The sequence below is a fragment of the Aotus nancymaae genome, unplaced genomic scaffold, assembly GCF_030222135.1.
Source record: "Aotus nancymaae isolate 86718 unplaced genomic scaffold, 86718_ANA_hifiasm-v0.15.2.pri h1tg000020l, whole genome shotgun sequence".
In the NCBI taxonomy this organism is placed as follows: domain Eukaryota; kingdom Metazoa; phylum Chordata; class Mammalia; order Primates; family Aotidae; genus Aotus; species Aotus nancymaae.
In genome coordinates, this window is record NW_026988432.1 from 55,341,500 (window position 1) to 55,355,963 (window position 14,464).

Genomic DNA, 14,464 nt, shown 5'->3' on the forward strand with positions numbered 1-14,464 from the left:
GGTTACCATAATCTTAAGTAATCTCGGCTCACTGCAACCTCTGCCTTCTGGGTTCAAGTGATTCTGCTGTCCCAGCTTCCTGAGTAGCTGGGATTACAGGTGCATGCCACCACGCCTGGCTAATTTTTTTGTGTTTTAGTAGAGACAGGGTTTCACCATATTGCCCAGGCTGGTTGTGAACTCCTGAGCTCAGGCAGTCCACCCGCCTTGGCCTCCCAAAGTATTAAGATTACAGGTGTGAGCTACCGTGCCCAGCCCAAAAGAACTCTTTAGAGGATGCCCTGCTTGAAATAAGGTCGACCTACTGAACTGAAATAGTATGTTTTTACATTTATATAATATTTTCGTTTAAAAATTATTGTTCTTTATTTGGCAGGTTGACGAGATTAGAGAGATGGTTGACAATGATTTAGGCTTTCAACAGGCTCCACTAATGTGCTATTCCAGAACTAAAACACTTCTCTTCATTTCTAATGACAAAAAAGTAGTTGGCTGCCTAATTGCGGAACATATCCAATGGGTAAGTGATTTTTAAAGAGCGTTCTTAAGTAATTTGGTGTTTAATGCGTTTACAGTGTAATCTCGAATAACATAATCCTGATAAATTTGTCTCCATTTTATGCAGGAAGAGTGGTTTTTTTGAGACGGTGTTTTATTCTTGTTGCCCAGACTGGAGTGCAATGGCGTGATCTTGGCTCATCGCAACCTCTGCCTCCCGGGGTCAAGTGATTCTCCTGCCTTAGCCTCCTGAGTAGCTGGGATTACAGGCATATGCCATCATGCCTGGCTAATTTTCCATTTTTAGTAGAAATGGGGTTTCGTCATGTTGGCCAGGCTTCTCTTGAATTCCTGACTTCAAGTGATCCGCCCACCTCGACTTCCCAAAGTGCTGGGATTACACGTGTGAGCCACTGCGTCTGGCCTTAGGGAAGAGTTTTAATGCAAGAATTCCCATGTGTGAGTCTTTACCAAAGTGGAATAATGGTTATACATGGGAATTAGTTTCTCAAGAATTCTAAAAATTCTATAGAATCAGAATACCATCAGGCCGGGCACAGTGGCTTACACCTGTAATCCCAGCACTTTGGGAGTCCGAAGTGGACGGATCATGAGGTCAGGAGTTTGAGACAAGCCTGGCCAACATGGGGAAACCTCATCTCTACTAAAAAATACAAAAGTTAGCTGGGCGTGGTGGTGCGCACCTGTAATCCCAGCTACTCAGGAGGCTGAGGCAGGAGAATCGCTTGAACCCAGGAGGTGGAGGTTGCAGTGAGCTGAGATTGCACCATTGCACTCCAGCCTGGGCAACACAGGGGGACTCAGTCTCCAAAAAAAAAAAGAATCAAAATACTATCAAAGTTTATGTAGGAAGTTTCCATATTGGATACTGATGTAATGTCTTTCTCAATTAGTCCGTCTAGCACTGGAGTAAGTCAAGGCTAGGTGAACTAGAGTGGGCAAAATCCAGCTTGTTTTTATAAATAAAATTTTTTTAAAACCTACTCATACCCATTTGGCTCACATATTTATGGCTACTTTTGTACCACAAAGGCAGAGTTGAATAGTTGCAACAGAAACCAGGTGGATTGCAGTGCCTAAAATATTTACTATTTGTGCCTTTATAAAAGGCCCACACTGGCCAGGCGTGGTGGCTCATGCCTGTAATCCCAGCGCTTTGGGAGGCGGAGACAGGTGGATCACGAGGTCAGGAGATGGAGATCATCTTGGCTAACACGGTGACACCCTGTTTCTATTAAAAATACAAAAACTTAGCCAGTTGTGGTGGCATGTGCCTGTAGTCCCAGCTACTTGGGAGGCTGATGCAGGAGAGTTACTGGAACCTGGGAGGTGGAGGTTGTAGTGAGCTGAGATTGTGCCACTGCACTCCAGCCTGGATGACAGAGTGACACTCTGTCTCAAAAAAAAAAAAAAGAAAAAGCCCACACCACTGGGTGCGGTGGCTCAAACCTGTAATCCCAGCACTTTGGAAGGCCGAGGCAGGCGGATCACGAGGTCAGGAGTTCAAGGCCAGCCTGGCCAACGTGGTGAAACCCCGTCTCTACTAAAAATACAAAAATTAGCTGGGTGTGGTGTTATGTACCTATAATCCCAGCTACTCGGGAGGCTGAGGCAGGAGAATTGCTTGAACCCGGGAGGTAGAGATTGTAGTGAACTGAGATTGCGCCACTGCCCTCTAGCTTGGACAACAGAGCCAGATTCTGTCTCAAAAAAAAAAAAAAAGAAAAGAAAGGCCCACACTTGGAATAGGTTACCACTTCTTTTGTTGAACTCTAAATGAGTAGTTGTCTTGTGTATAGGAGCCAATTTGTACAAAAAGCAAACAATGGAATCATATGTGTTTACATTATTAGTGTTAGTAGAAACTGAGACCATCCTAAGAGAACAGATACTTCTGGACTCCCTAATAATGCTCACTTCGAGGCAGACCTGAATTCTGTCTTTTTTCAGCTAAGTTCTTGCTCATGAACTCAGTATACATTGTGTGTGACTGCTGTTCAGATGGTGTCTTTTAGCATATTAACTCATTTATGCCAAATGTTGCAACAATTTTTTGACTTTTTGCATGAGTGAAAAATCAGACCTTGGCAATGACCTTGAGCAGTAGGGTATAAATAACTTGCACATGCTTAGCATTTCAATAATGGAATGCTAGGCATAAGTGGGTTAGTAGCTGCTTGCGGAAATGTATGCATCGTCATAAAATTTTCTAATAGGCTGGGTGGGGTGGCTCATGCCTATAATCCCAGCACTTTGGGCGGCCAAGGCTGGCAGATCACCTGAGGTTGGGAGTTCGAGACCAGCCTGACCAACATGGAGAAACCCCATCTTTACAAAAAATACAAAATTAGCCTGGCATGGTGGTGCATGCCTGTAATCCCAGCTACTCGGGAGGCTAAAGCAGGAGAATCACTTGAACCCAGGAGGCAGAGGTTGCAATGAGCCAAGATCACGCCACTGCACTCCAGCCTGGGAGACAGAGCAAGACTCTGTCCATTAAAAAAAAAAAAAAAGTAATAAATGACTAAATAAATACTCAGCTTGAAATTATATAGTTCTTATGAACCTTGCTATAATAACAAAATTGATTAAGTAAGTAACTGATAGGGTAGTTTGGGGATATTAATTTGATATAAATTGACTAACTCATAGAAGTTTGCCATACTGAAATTGAGTTAATTTTACATAGTGCATACTATTGTGTTTTTAACTTTCTGTTCCACCTAAATGACTTATAGCAGTGTTTAGACTAGAAGGATAACAATGTAATGTTGGTTAGGGTTGTTTTTGCTAACTCTTAACTGTGTTGTCTGTTTGCTTTTAAGTTTTATACCTTGTCCCATCAGAAGGCTAGTCATGGCTGGGCATGGTGGCTCACACCTATAATCCAGGAGTTCAAGACCAGCCTGGTCAACATGTTGAAACTGCATCTCTACTGAAATTAAAAAAATTAGTCAGGCATGGTGGCACCTGCCTGTAGTCACAGCTACTCTGGAGGGTGAGGCAGGAGAATCTCTTGAACCCAGGAGGCAGAGGTTGCAGTGAGCCGAGATCACACCACTATACTCCAGCCTGGGCGACAGAAGGGTCCCTGTCTTGAGGAAAAAAAAAAAATGACTAGTCGTGTTCTTTTTTGACAGCTAGACTTGCAGAGATATTTTTTCTTTTCTTTTCCCATAAAGACAACCACCATAAAAGAGATGTATGTTTTTTAAGGTACTTTTTCTGCCCCCTCTCCCCCATTTTATTCCAGTTCTAGGAAATAGGGAAAAAATAATAATAAAACAGAGGGAAACAAATCTTTCACACACACCATTACGATTTAACTGACATTAATTCGGGAACGCTAGAGCAGAAATATGTTTATGTATATAATATGTATTTCTTTATACATACATATATGCATTTTCAGATTTTAGTCTCATTGGAGTTCATGTCTTCATTTTTTTTTTAATAAATGCCCTTAAAGGTCATCAAATGCAAGCTAATACCTCTATGTCTCCTGATCAGTCATTTACTGTTGTTTGCATTGCATTCACAGTTTGTGTGTTAACCACTTATGTAATTTATCAAACTGCACATTTGGAGATGTAAGGGAAAAACTTGGTTTAAGTAATACTCTATGTATCAGTTATCCATTACATGATTTTTTTCATCATTATTTGCAACTTCACACATCTTGTAGTTTTCTATGTAGTCTCTCTATGCAGTCTACTTCAGCTTCTAGTGCTGTACATATCTATATCTTCTGGGTGGGACTACCTGTGATCCATGAGCTTAGGGTCAGGCATAAACCACCTGAGGTGGATTCTAGTTTGGTCTTTGCTTCAGAGCTGAATTCTGTTGGCAAGGGCACTGAGTGTTTCAAGATGTGAGTTGTTTTTGCAGGTACTTCTATTTCGGCAGAGGCTCTTAGCTTAGTTTTTTCTTTAGGTTTAGGAAGTGGCTCTATTTTGCTACTTTTTGTCTATAGTGATTTAGCTGCTCCAAAAATGTGCTGGCTTGTAGCATATACCTTTTTCCTTGTTACCTTAGCAGTCATTACTGACTGAACTGGGTAGCAAACAGTTGCTCCTGAAGTGGCCAGTCCCAGAAGATAAGTAATTTTCTTTTCTTTCTTTCTTTTTCTTTTTTAAGCTCGCCATTGTCCCGGAGGCGGGGCTTAGGAATGTGATAAGTAATTTTCTTAAACTTAAAACCAAGCCCACCAATCCTGAAACTGTAATAACTCCCATTTTTGGAAGAAAATCTTGAGGAGGATTCTTCAGATAGATATAAGCATCCTTTCCAAATTGTACTGTATCCATTATCCAATTTTTCACAAAGACATAAATACCCTTGCACCAGCCAATATAATGACCAGTTGCAGTGCAGATGGAAGCAAAGCCCATTTGCAAATGACCAAGCTGCTCTTCAACATATTTAGACTGGAGCGGTGGTGCAGTATAGATGGGGGAGCTGCTCTATTTTCACTAGCTGCTTTTTGGATTCTTCTTCTTTGGCTGCATGTACACTTACAGATGCATATATCAAACCTGTAGGCATGGTTGTCAGTTTTCCCGTCCTGATGGCTGCCATGTCTACGACCCTTTTGGCCAAGGTTTTCAGACCTTAAGGGACTTTTTTAAAAAAAGAGGTGGCAGGCCAGGTGCAGTGGCTCACACCTGTAATCCCAGCACTTTGAGAGGCCAAGGCGGGTAGATCATGAGGTCAAGAGATCGAGACCATTCCGGCCAACATGGTGAAAACCCTGTCTCTACTAAAAAATGTAAAAATTAGCTGGGTATGGTGGCACGTGCCTGTAGTCCCAGCTACTCGGGAGGCTGAGGCAGGAGAATTGCTTCAACCTGAGAGGCGGAGGTTGCAGTGAGCCAAGATTGCTCCACTACACTCCAGCCTGGCGCCTGGTGACAGAGCGAGACTCTGTCTCAAAAAAAAAAGAGATTGCAGTGTGATGAAAGGCTTTCTAAATTATTTTCTCTGCTATTCCTATTCTCAATTCTTGTACAACTGTGAACCCTAGAACTGTGACAGCAATCACAGAAACATTATTATTGCTCTGTTCTTAACATGTACTTCTACTGGTTCTTGGAGTGCAGGAAGTGGAGAGAACTAATGTTCACTTCCTATAGGGGGGCTCCTCATGATGGGAAGGGACTTTGTATGTATTACTTGGTTTAATTTCTCAAAATGAGCGATGAGGGATATTGCCAGTGAGGAACCCAAAGATTAGAGAAATTGTGACCTACTTTCATAGTCATACAACTAGTAAGTGAACTGGACTAGAATACAGATCCAGGTGGTCTGTTTACTTTGAAAGCATAAGTGGCCAAATAGTTGGTTAAGCCAGTCAAATGTCGTAACCTCCTCAGTAAGATCAGTATCAGACAGTTGCTAATTAATAATCTCACTCAAAAATTTTCCCCTCATTTTTGACACCTGTAGGGCTACAGAGTTATAGAAGAGAAGCTTCCAGTTATAAGGTCAGAAGAAGAAAAAGTCAGATTTGAAAGGCAAAAAGCATGGTGCTGCTCAACATTACCAGAGCCTGCAATCTGTGGGATCAGTCGAATATGGGTGTTCAGCATGATGCGTCGGAAGAAAATTGCTTCTCGCATGATTGAATGCCTAAGGTAACTTGAATGTAATCCTTCAAATCATTTTTAGTATAGGACTTAAGCAGACTTTTAGTATAGATTGGCATTTAATTAACATGTGTATAAGCTTTATTTTTTTAAATTATTTTGCCTGAGATTATTAGTATATTGGATCTGTAAGTACTTTTTATGTGAATTTAATGTGAGGAGGAAGAAAGCACTGTAGGTTAAATACTATTAATTTTAAGCCGTTTCGACTGACTTATTTGTAACTATAATATTAGGCCAAAATAACGTACTTATTTCAAGTTGTGCTTCATTTTGAAGAATTTTAAACGTAAGAAAAGAAATGTGAAAAGTTTCTTGGGAGTTCAGCTTTTAGAGTAATTTATCTTAATTCAAGAATATTATTTGTAAACTATTGAATCTCTTACTAGAATGATATTAAAGGGAGACTCAGAAAAATTGTTTTGTTTTTTGTCCTATAAAGTACCTCTGATAAAAGATTAATGAAGGAGTTTAAAATTTATCATTCAAAAGAGGTTTTTAAAAAAGGTCAGCCAGTTTTGTTTTGTTTTGTTTTTGAGATGTAGTCTCGTTCTGTTGCCGGGACTGAAGTGCAGTGGTGTGATCTCTGCTCATTGCCACCTCCACCTCCCAGGTTCAAGCAATTCTCTCTCCTGCCTCAGCCTCCCAGTAGCTGGGATTACAGGCACCTGCCACCATGGCTGATTGTTGTTTTTGTTTATTCACAGAATCATTGTCTACTGTTACTTGTGGGTATAGCTTTCAAAATCATACATTATTATTACAAGTGAAATCCTAACACCCTAAGAATCTTACAGTCTTAATGTATATCTGTTATTTTATTTTTTGAGATGGAGTCTTTTTCTGTCGCCCAGGCTGGAGTGCAGTGGTGCGATCTTGGCTCACTTCAACCTCTGCCTCCCGGGTTCTAGAAATTCTCCTGCCTCAGCCTCCCGAGTAGCTGGGACTACAGGCACACACCACCACACCCAGCTAATTTTTTGTATTTTAGTAGAGGCGGGATTTCACTGTGTTGCCCAGGCTGGTCTCGAACTCCTGAGCTCAGGCAGTCTGCCCACCTCAGCCTCCCAAAATGCTGGGATTATAGGCATGAGCCACCACGCCCAGCCTCTTTTATTAATAAGTAATAATCCAGAAGGGCTCACATCTGTCTACCCTTTTCATGACAAGGGGTAGTACGTTTTTACCTCTTCAGAACTGAGCCTGAAAACAAATTGATTCTAAAGGAGGGTATTGCCCCTCCTTTAAATCTTGTGGCAATCATAAGATGGTTCTAGTTTATAAAAGAAAAAAAGAAAACCGGTAATAGTAGTTGTATGTTCCATGTGGTAGTAAAATTGTCACCATAAGCTTCCTGTTAAAACACAGAGAGTTTTTATATTTTTCATTTGTTGTTTCTTCTTGTATGGGTCTTCTGTTACTAGTCTCCAGCACTCCTTGTTAAGATTATAGTATGAGATTATGTAGTAGGCTATATCCTGGCTAAATGTTTAAAATTATTTTTTATTTATTTATTGTTGTTAGAGACAGTCTTACTCTCTCTCACCCAGGCTGGAGTGTAGTGGTGTGATCTCGGCTCACTTCAACCTCCACCTCCCAAGTTTAAGCATTTGTCCTGTCTCAGCCTCCCAAGTAGCTGGGATTACAGGCACATGCTACCACACTCAGCTAGTTTTTGTTTTTTTATTTATTTAGAGAAGGAGTCTCGCTCTGTCGCCCAGGCTGGAGTGCACTGGCACGATCTCGGCTCACTGCAACCTCTGCCTCCCAGGTTCAAGCGATTCTCTAGCCTCAGCCTCCTCGGCAGCTGGAATTACAGGCACCCACCACCATACCAGCTAATTTTTGTATTTTTAGTAGAGATGGGGTTTTACCATGTTGGCCAGGCTGGTCTCGAATTCCTGAGCTCAAGGGATCTGCCCACCTCTGCCTCTCAAACTGTTGCTGGGATTACAGTCATGAGCCACCATGCCCAGCCAAGAATTTTTTTAAAAATAAAACCATTATTGATATATAATTATATACCATAAAATTCATCTTTTTAAAGTTTGTAGTTCAGTGGGTGTTAATATATTCAGAAGGTTGTACACTAGTCATCACTATCTGGTTTCAGGACAATTTCATTATTTCCCCAAAAAACTCCATCTCCCTTAGCAGAGACTCCCTGTTTCTCCCTATCCCCAGCCCCTGGCAACCACCAGTCTCATTTCTGCCTCAGTGGATTTGCTTATTCTGAGCATTTCATATAAATCAAATCCCACAACATACGAGTTTTTGCAACTGGTTTCTTTCACTTAAGAATGTTTTCAAGGATCATCTATATTGTAGTATGTATTAGTGTGCTTCATTCTTTTTTTAACTGCCAAATCATATAACACTGTGTAGTTATATCACCTTTTATTTATCCATTCATTAGTTGATGAGCATTTGGATTGTTTCCACTCACTGGCTATTATAAATAGTGTTGCCATGAACATTTATGTACAAATTTTTGTGTGGATGCATGTTGTTATTTCTCTCGGGTGTGTACTAAGGAGTAGAATTGTTTGGCCATATGGTAGGTATGTGTTTAACATTTTGAGGAATTGCCAAACTGTTTTTCACAGTAGCTGCACCATTATACAGTCCCACTAATAATGTGTGAGAGTTCTAATTTCTTCACATCATCACCAAAATTTGTTATAGTCTGTCTGTATTTTAGCCATCCTGGTGGTTGTAAAGTGTAATTCATTGTGGTTTTGCTTTGTATTTCTAATGACTAGTAGATGTTGACCATTTTTTTCATGTGCTTATTGGCCATTTATCAAATGTCTATTCAAATTCCATGTCCATTTTTATTTATTTAATTTTTTTTTTTTTGCTCTGTCGCCCAGGCTGGAGTGCAGTGGCGCTATCTTAGCTTGTTGCAACCTCTGTCTCCTGGGTTCAAGCAATTCTGCCTCAGCCTCCCAAGTAGTTAGGACTATAGGCTTGCGCCACTACACCTGGCTAATTTTTATACTTTTAGTAGAGAAGGGGTTTTGTCACGTTGCCCAGGCTGGTCTTGAACTCCTGGTGTCAAGTGATCCACCCGCCTTGGTCTCCCAAAGTGTTCGGATTACAGGCATGAGCCACTGCACCTGGCCAATTTTTCTGGTTTTTTTTTTTTGTCTGTTTTGTAAAGATGGGGTTTTGCCATGTTTCCCAGGCTGATCTCCTCGAACTCCTTGGGCTCAAGCATTTTGCCTGCCTTGGCCTCCCAAAGTGCTGGGATTATAGGTGTGAGCCATTGCATCTGGCCCTAGGTCTTTAATATCTTACAGCAATGTTTAATAGTTGTCAGTGTACGAGTCTTAACACTTCTTTTGTTAAATTTATTTTTTTGTTTGCTGTTGTTTTTTTTTTTTTTTTTGGTGGAGATAGCATCTCACTCTGTCCTCCAGGCTGGAGTACAGTGGTACAAACACAGCTCACTGCAGGCTCAACTTCCTGGGCTCAGGAAATCCTCTTGCCTCACCCTCTTGAGTAGCTGAGACTATCTGCCTGGCAAAAATTTGTTTGTTTGGTACAGTTGGAGTCTTGCTGTGTTGCCTGGGCTGGCCTTGAACTCTTGGGCTCAAGCAATCCTCTTGCCTTGGCCTCCCAAAATACTGGGATTACAGGTGTGAGCCACTGCACCGGGCAAGTATTTAATTTTTTTTTATGTTAGTGTAAATGGAATTTTTCCCTGTAAATTTCAGTTTTAGGTTGTTCATTACAAGTGTATAAAAATATATTTTACTTTTGAATATCAAGTCTTGAATATGCAACCTTACCAGACTCGTTTATTAGATTTTATGTTTGTTTTTTGAATTTTTCAGGATTTTCTATAAACAAGGCCTTGTCATCTGCAAAATTAGCTGAGCGTGATGGCAGGCTATGGACAGATAGTTTTATTTCTTTCTTTCCAATCTGGGTGATTTTTTTTTACCTCATGACTAGAACGTCCAATACAATATTGAATAGAAGAGGTGAGAGCAGTCTTAGCTTATTCCTGAACTTTGAGGAACAGTTTTTAGTCATTCACCATTAATTCCGATGCCCTTGATCAAGTTGAGGAAACTGTTTCTACTCTTAGTTGTTGAATATTTTTATCATTAAAATATGTTGGATAAATGTTTTTACATTGTTGCTTTTATTAAAATTTAACCTCAGATTACGGATAATATTATAGATGAATAATTATTTTCAACAGTTTTGAGCACATACAACAGTACCTAAAAAGCTTTTTTAGTCAAAATTGTATTTGATAGATTATTCTAATTTTAATGATTAGAAAGACTATTTTTTTAACTTTTCACACTTTTCCCCTTCCCTCCCCCCTGCTTTTTTTTTTTAATAGGAGTAACTTTATATATGGCTCATATTTGAGTAAAGAAGAAATTGCTTTCTCAGATCCCACTCCTGATGGAAAACTGTTTGCAACACAGTACTGTGGCACTGGTCAGTTTCTGGTATATAATTTTATTAATGGACAGAATAGCACGTAAAACAAATTCTTGCCTACACCACTAGAGGACATTTATTGAAGAGAATGGATTGGTTGCTGACTTTAACCAGGAACTAGGGCCATTTTTATTACAATGAACTCAGGACTGGCAACAACCATATGGTTGTTCCATTTTCATAAAATTGGAAACAATGCAGTAATAGCTTATTGTTTTGTTTTTTAAAGAAGATATTTTATTATCTTTTACAGAAATTTATGATTGATGTATTTTATCTATAGTTATTTAGACATGTTTACATGCAGCAGATAATTGTTCATAGTGGACTGAAAACTAATGCAAGGACTATGGTCTCAGTGATAAGTATATTTTGAAGTTCTTAATATGGAAATATACCAGTGTAGCTTGGTACTGTATTTTTTTATATTGATCTGCTGATACCAGTTATAGGTTTAAAGATTGTATTTTCACAGAGTGGAAACCAGTGTTTTTTTTATTATTATTGAGACAGAATCACGCTCTGTTGCCCAGGCTGGAGTGCTGTGGCATGATCTCAGCTCACTGCAACCTCTGCCACCCAGGTTCAAGCGATTCTTGTGCCTCAGCCTCCCAAGTAGCTAGGATTACAAGCGCCTGCCACCACACTCGGCTAATTTTTGTATTTTAGTAGAGATAGGGTTTCACCATGTTGGCCAGGCTGGTCTCAAACTCCTAACCTCAGGTGATCCACCCGCCTCTGCCTCCCAGAGCATTGGGATTACAGGCATGAGCCACTATGACTGGCCAGAAACCAATTTTTTTAGTTATTGTTGAAGTAGGGTGCATTATTAAGTGTTTTGGAATTTGAAGCTAAGTTTTAAAAGGCCTGAACTATACCCCTATAGAAAAGGAAATCTCCAGCTAAACAGGAAGATTTGGAATATTGAGCATTTTTTCCTGATTTTGCTTTTTCCTATCTTTGATGGCAGGAAGTAGAAAGTGGTAAAGAATTGAGGCTTTTCTTCTTAAAGAGCTGTAATTGACAAGCATTAGGAAAGGTACTCTCTAGATTCATTATTCTTTCATTCTGGTTTCACTTTTTAAAATAAATGGCAACTTGGCACACCTAGGCTGTTAACAAATCTCAAAGAGGTTTATAAAAACCTATAAAATACTTGGAAGTGAGGTATGGGATGACTTGGTATCTGCTTTGTTATTCCTCAGAAATACTGCACTGAGTATATGCCCTCATTACTGGACTTCATTTTGATACTTGTCTATCCTTCATAGTGCCCTCTACTTTTAAAGGGTTTATATGTTGAAAACTGCTGTGGCCTTTTATGACCTGTATATAATGTAGAATAAATATAATAAAATACTTGATAGCTTTTTCTAAGTGATCAATGTACTAACTGAGATAATGGTGTGTTGTCATTTGTGCTTTTTCAGGGTGTTTTTTGGTTTCATACCTTGAAATATGATTAAAACGTTGGCTTCCTAAAGGTAGTTTCCACCAGTTTGCCAAAGGATCATTATGTCACGAGCAAATCAGCTGAACTTTTCCAAAAGGCAAAATCCTTTCTGATTATTTTAGTAACATGGTACTTTTATGATGTTTCAAATAAATGAAGGGCCCACAGCACCCAAGAATGAATTCACCACTGTGGTTCAACTTAGGTTATTTTTATGAGCTGAAATAAATGATCATATCTCAGTTGAAAACTGGCTTATTTAGGTCCTTAAATTAACAATCACGTATACATGTTATTTCCCTATAAATTTGTGCTTTTAAAATTTCCAGAGTGGTGTAAGACTCTATACTCTTTGTATGGGTAGAATGATAGGGCAGGGTAAATATTTCCCTCTGATTCATCATGCTAGATCTAACTTTTGTTTTGTTTTGTTTTTGTGTGTTTTTTGAGATGGAGTCTTGCTCTGTCTCCCAGGCTGGAGTGCAGTGGTGTGATCTTGGCTCACAGCAACCTCCACCTCCTGGTTCAAGCAATTTCCTGCCTTAGCCTCCCGAGTAGCTGGGATTACAGGCAAGCACCACCACGTCCGGCTAATTTTTGTATTTTTAGTAGAGATGGGGTTTCACCATGTTGGTCAGGCTGGTCTCGAACTCCTGACTTGTGATCCACCCCCCTTGGCCTCCCAAAGTGCTGGGATTACAGGCATGAGCCACTGCGCTGGGCCTGGTTTTTTTTTTCTTTCTTTCTTTTTTGGAGACAGAGTCTCACGCTGTCACCCAGGCTAGAATGCAATGGTGTGATCTTGGCTCACTGCAACCTCTGCCTTCTGGGTTCAAGCGATTCTCCTGCCTCAGTCTCCTGAGTAGCTGGGATTATAGGTGCCTGCCACTATGCCTGGCTAATAATTTTTTTCTTTTTTTGAGACAGAGTCTTGTTCTGTCACCCAGGCTGGAGTGTAGTGGCGCAATCTCGGCTGACTGCAAACTCCGCCTCGCGGTTGAAGCCGATTCTCCTGCCTCAGCCTCCCGCGTAGCTGAGACTACAGGCGTGTGCCACCACCCCAGCTGATATTTGTATTTTTAGTGGAGATGGGGTTTCACCATGTTGGTCAGGCTGGTCTTGAACTCCTGACCGCAGGTGATCCACCCACCTCGGCCTCCCAAAGTGCTGGGATTACAGCTGTGGGCCACCGTGCCCAGCCCTAGCTTTTGATACTGCCATTTCCCTTTGGGCTTGAGACTCTTCTAGTTATCTCTGGTCTCATTGTTTGCCTGACAGGTACCATGTTTTTTTAAAAAAACAGAATGAAGTTTTGGTATATAGTGTAGACTCTGTCGTAACTGTTAACCTCATAATACAGGTCCAATTTCCATAAACAATAGTATACTACTTTGACTACTTTTGACTTGCTTACAAGGCTATCTGGAGGTGAAAGAGGGTATATAGGGTGGTTGGTTTAAATTTTATTACTGAGAAAACAGTTTATTTTCATGTTTATACTGAAGATATAGCCCCCCAAATTTTACATTTAGGTATTTTATCTAAGAATAGTATTATTAGTTAATACCTAACATTTGAGTGTTTGCCATGTGTCAGACCCTGTGTGTTTAGTGCTGCATTGTTTTATGTGATCATTATGACAGTCCTATGAGGTGGGGTTTATAAGTGAGAAATGTGGAACTCAGAAGATAGTTAAGAGCAGTTTGTGTGAAAAGTGTTTAAACATTGAACTAAAGCTGTGATGTGGAGATGAAGACGAGACAGATAACACATTTAAAAGATAAAATTGAAGAATTGACACAGTTGAATTGATAGGAATTTATAATAACCAGAAAAAGATCATGGCAAAGAGGCAAAGGTAAGTGGGAATTTTGGTTTGGGTAATTGAGTTAGATTGACAGATGGGAATACAGGGGAATTAGGTTGGGAGGATTGGATGGGGATGCCCTCAGATATGGTCACGATTTTAAGGTGGTTGTAGAATCTCCAAGTGGAGATATATGTTTGGTATGCAATTGGATATGGGGATCTACAGTTTGAGAGAGATTCTAACTGAGCAAACAAATTGAGTTTACTTATTTATTTGAAGGTTTAGAGGGTCACCCTGGGGTTTGTAAAATGAAAAGGTAGAAGAGATTTTTGAGGTACACCATCATTTAGGAATCTCAAAGAAGAATACCTAAGAAGGCATGAGCAAGGTAGGAGAGCCAGAAGAGAGAGGTGGAAACCCAGGGAAGAATTTCAAGATTCAAAGAATGGTCAACCCTCTGATATCACAATTGAAGACTGAAGAGAGCCCAAGTGATGTTAGGAAAAGAGCAGTCTCAGTGGAGTGGTGGAGGCAGCAGGGACACAGTGAGTATACACTAATGGCCACAGACTG

At 40.2% G+C, this 14,464-nt stretch overlaps 1 protein-coding gene and 1 pseudogene across 4 annotated transcripts in view; one reads left to right on the top strand and one right to left on the bottom strand.

Annotated features, from left to right (window-relative positions):
* The window catches only part of ESCO1 (establishment of sister chromatid cohesion N-acetyltransferase 1), a 77,213-nt gene extending 65,204 nt beyond the window's left edge, over positions 1–12,009 (top strand). For 3 of the 4 annotated variants that reach the window (XM_012445042.2, XM_012445044.2, XM_012445043.2), the window contains 3 exons: positions 377–520; positions 5,965–6,152; positions 10,525–12,009. In XM_012445042.2, coding sequence (XP_012300465.1) covers positions 377–520; positions 5,965–6,152; positions 10,525–10,672 — 480 coding nt within the window. In that variant the 3' untranslated portion in view covers positions 10,673–12,009. Of the gene's footprint in view, positions 1–376; positions 521–5,964; positions 6,153–10,524 lie in introns of those variants that run through there. The other variant, XR_010343641.1, reaches the window with a different exon arrangement.
* Positions 4,175–5,097, bottom strand: LOC105712107 (MICOS complex subunit MIC27-like; annotated as a pseudogene).
* Positions 12,010–14,464: the final 2,455 nt, after the last annotated feature.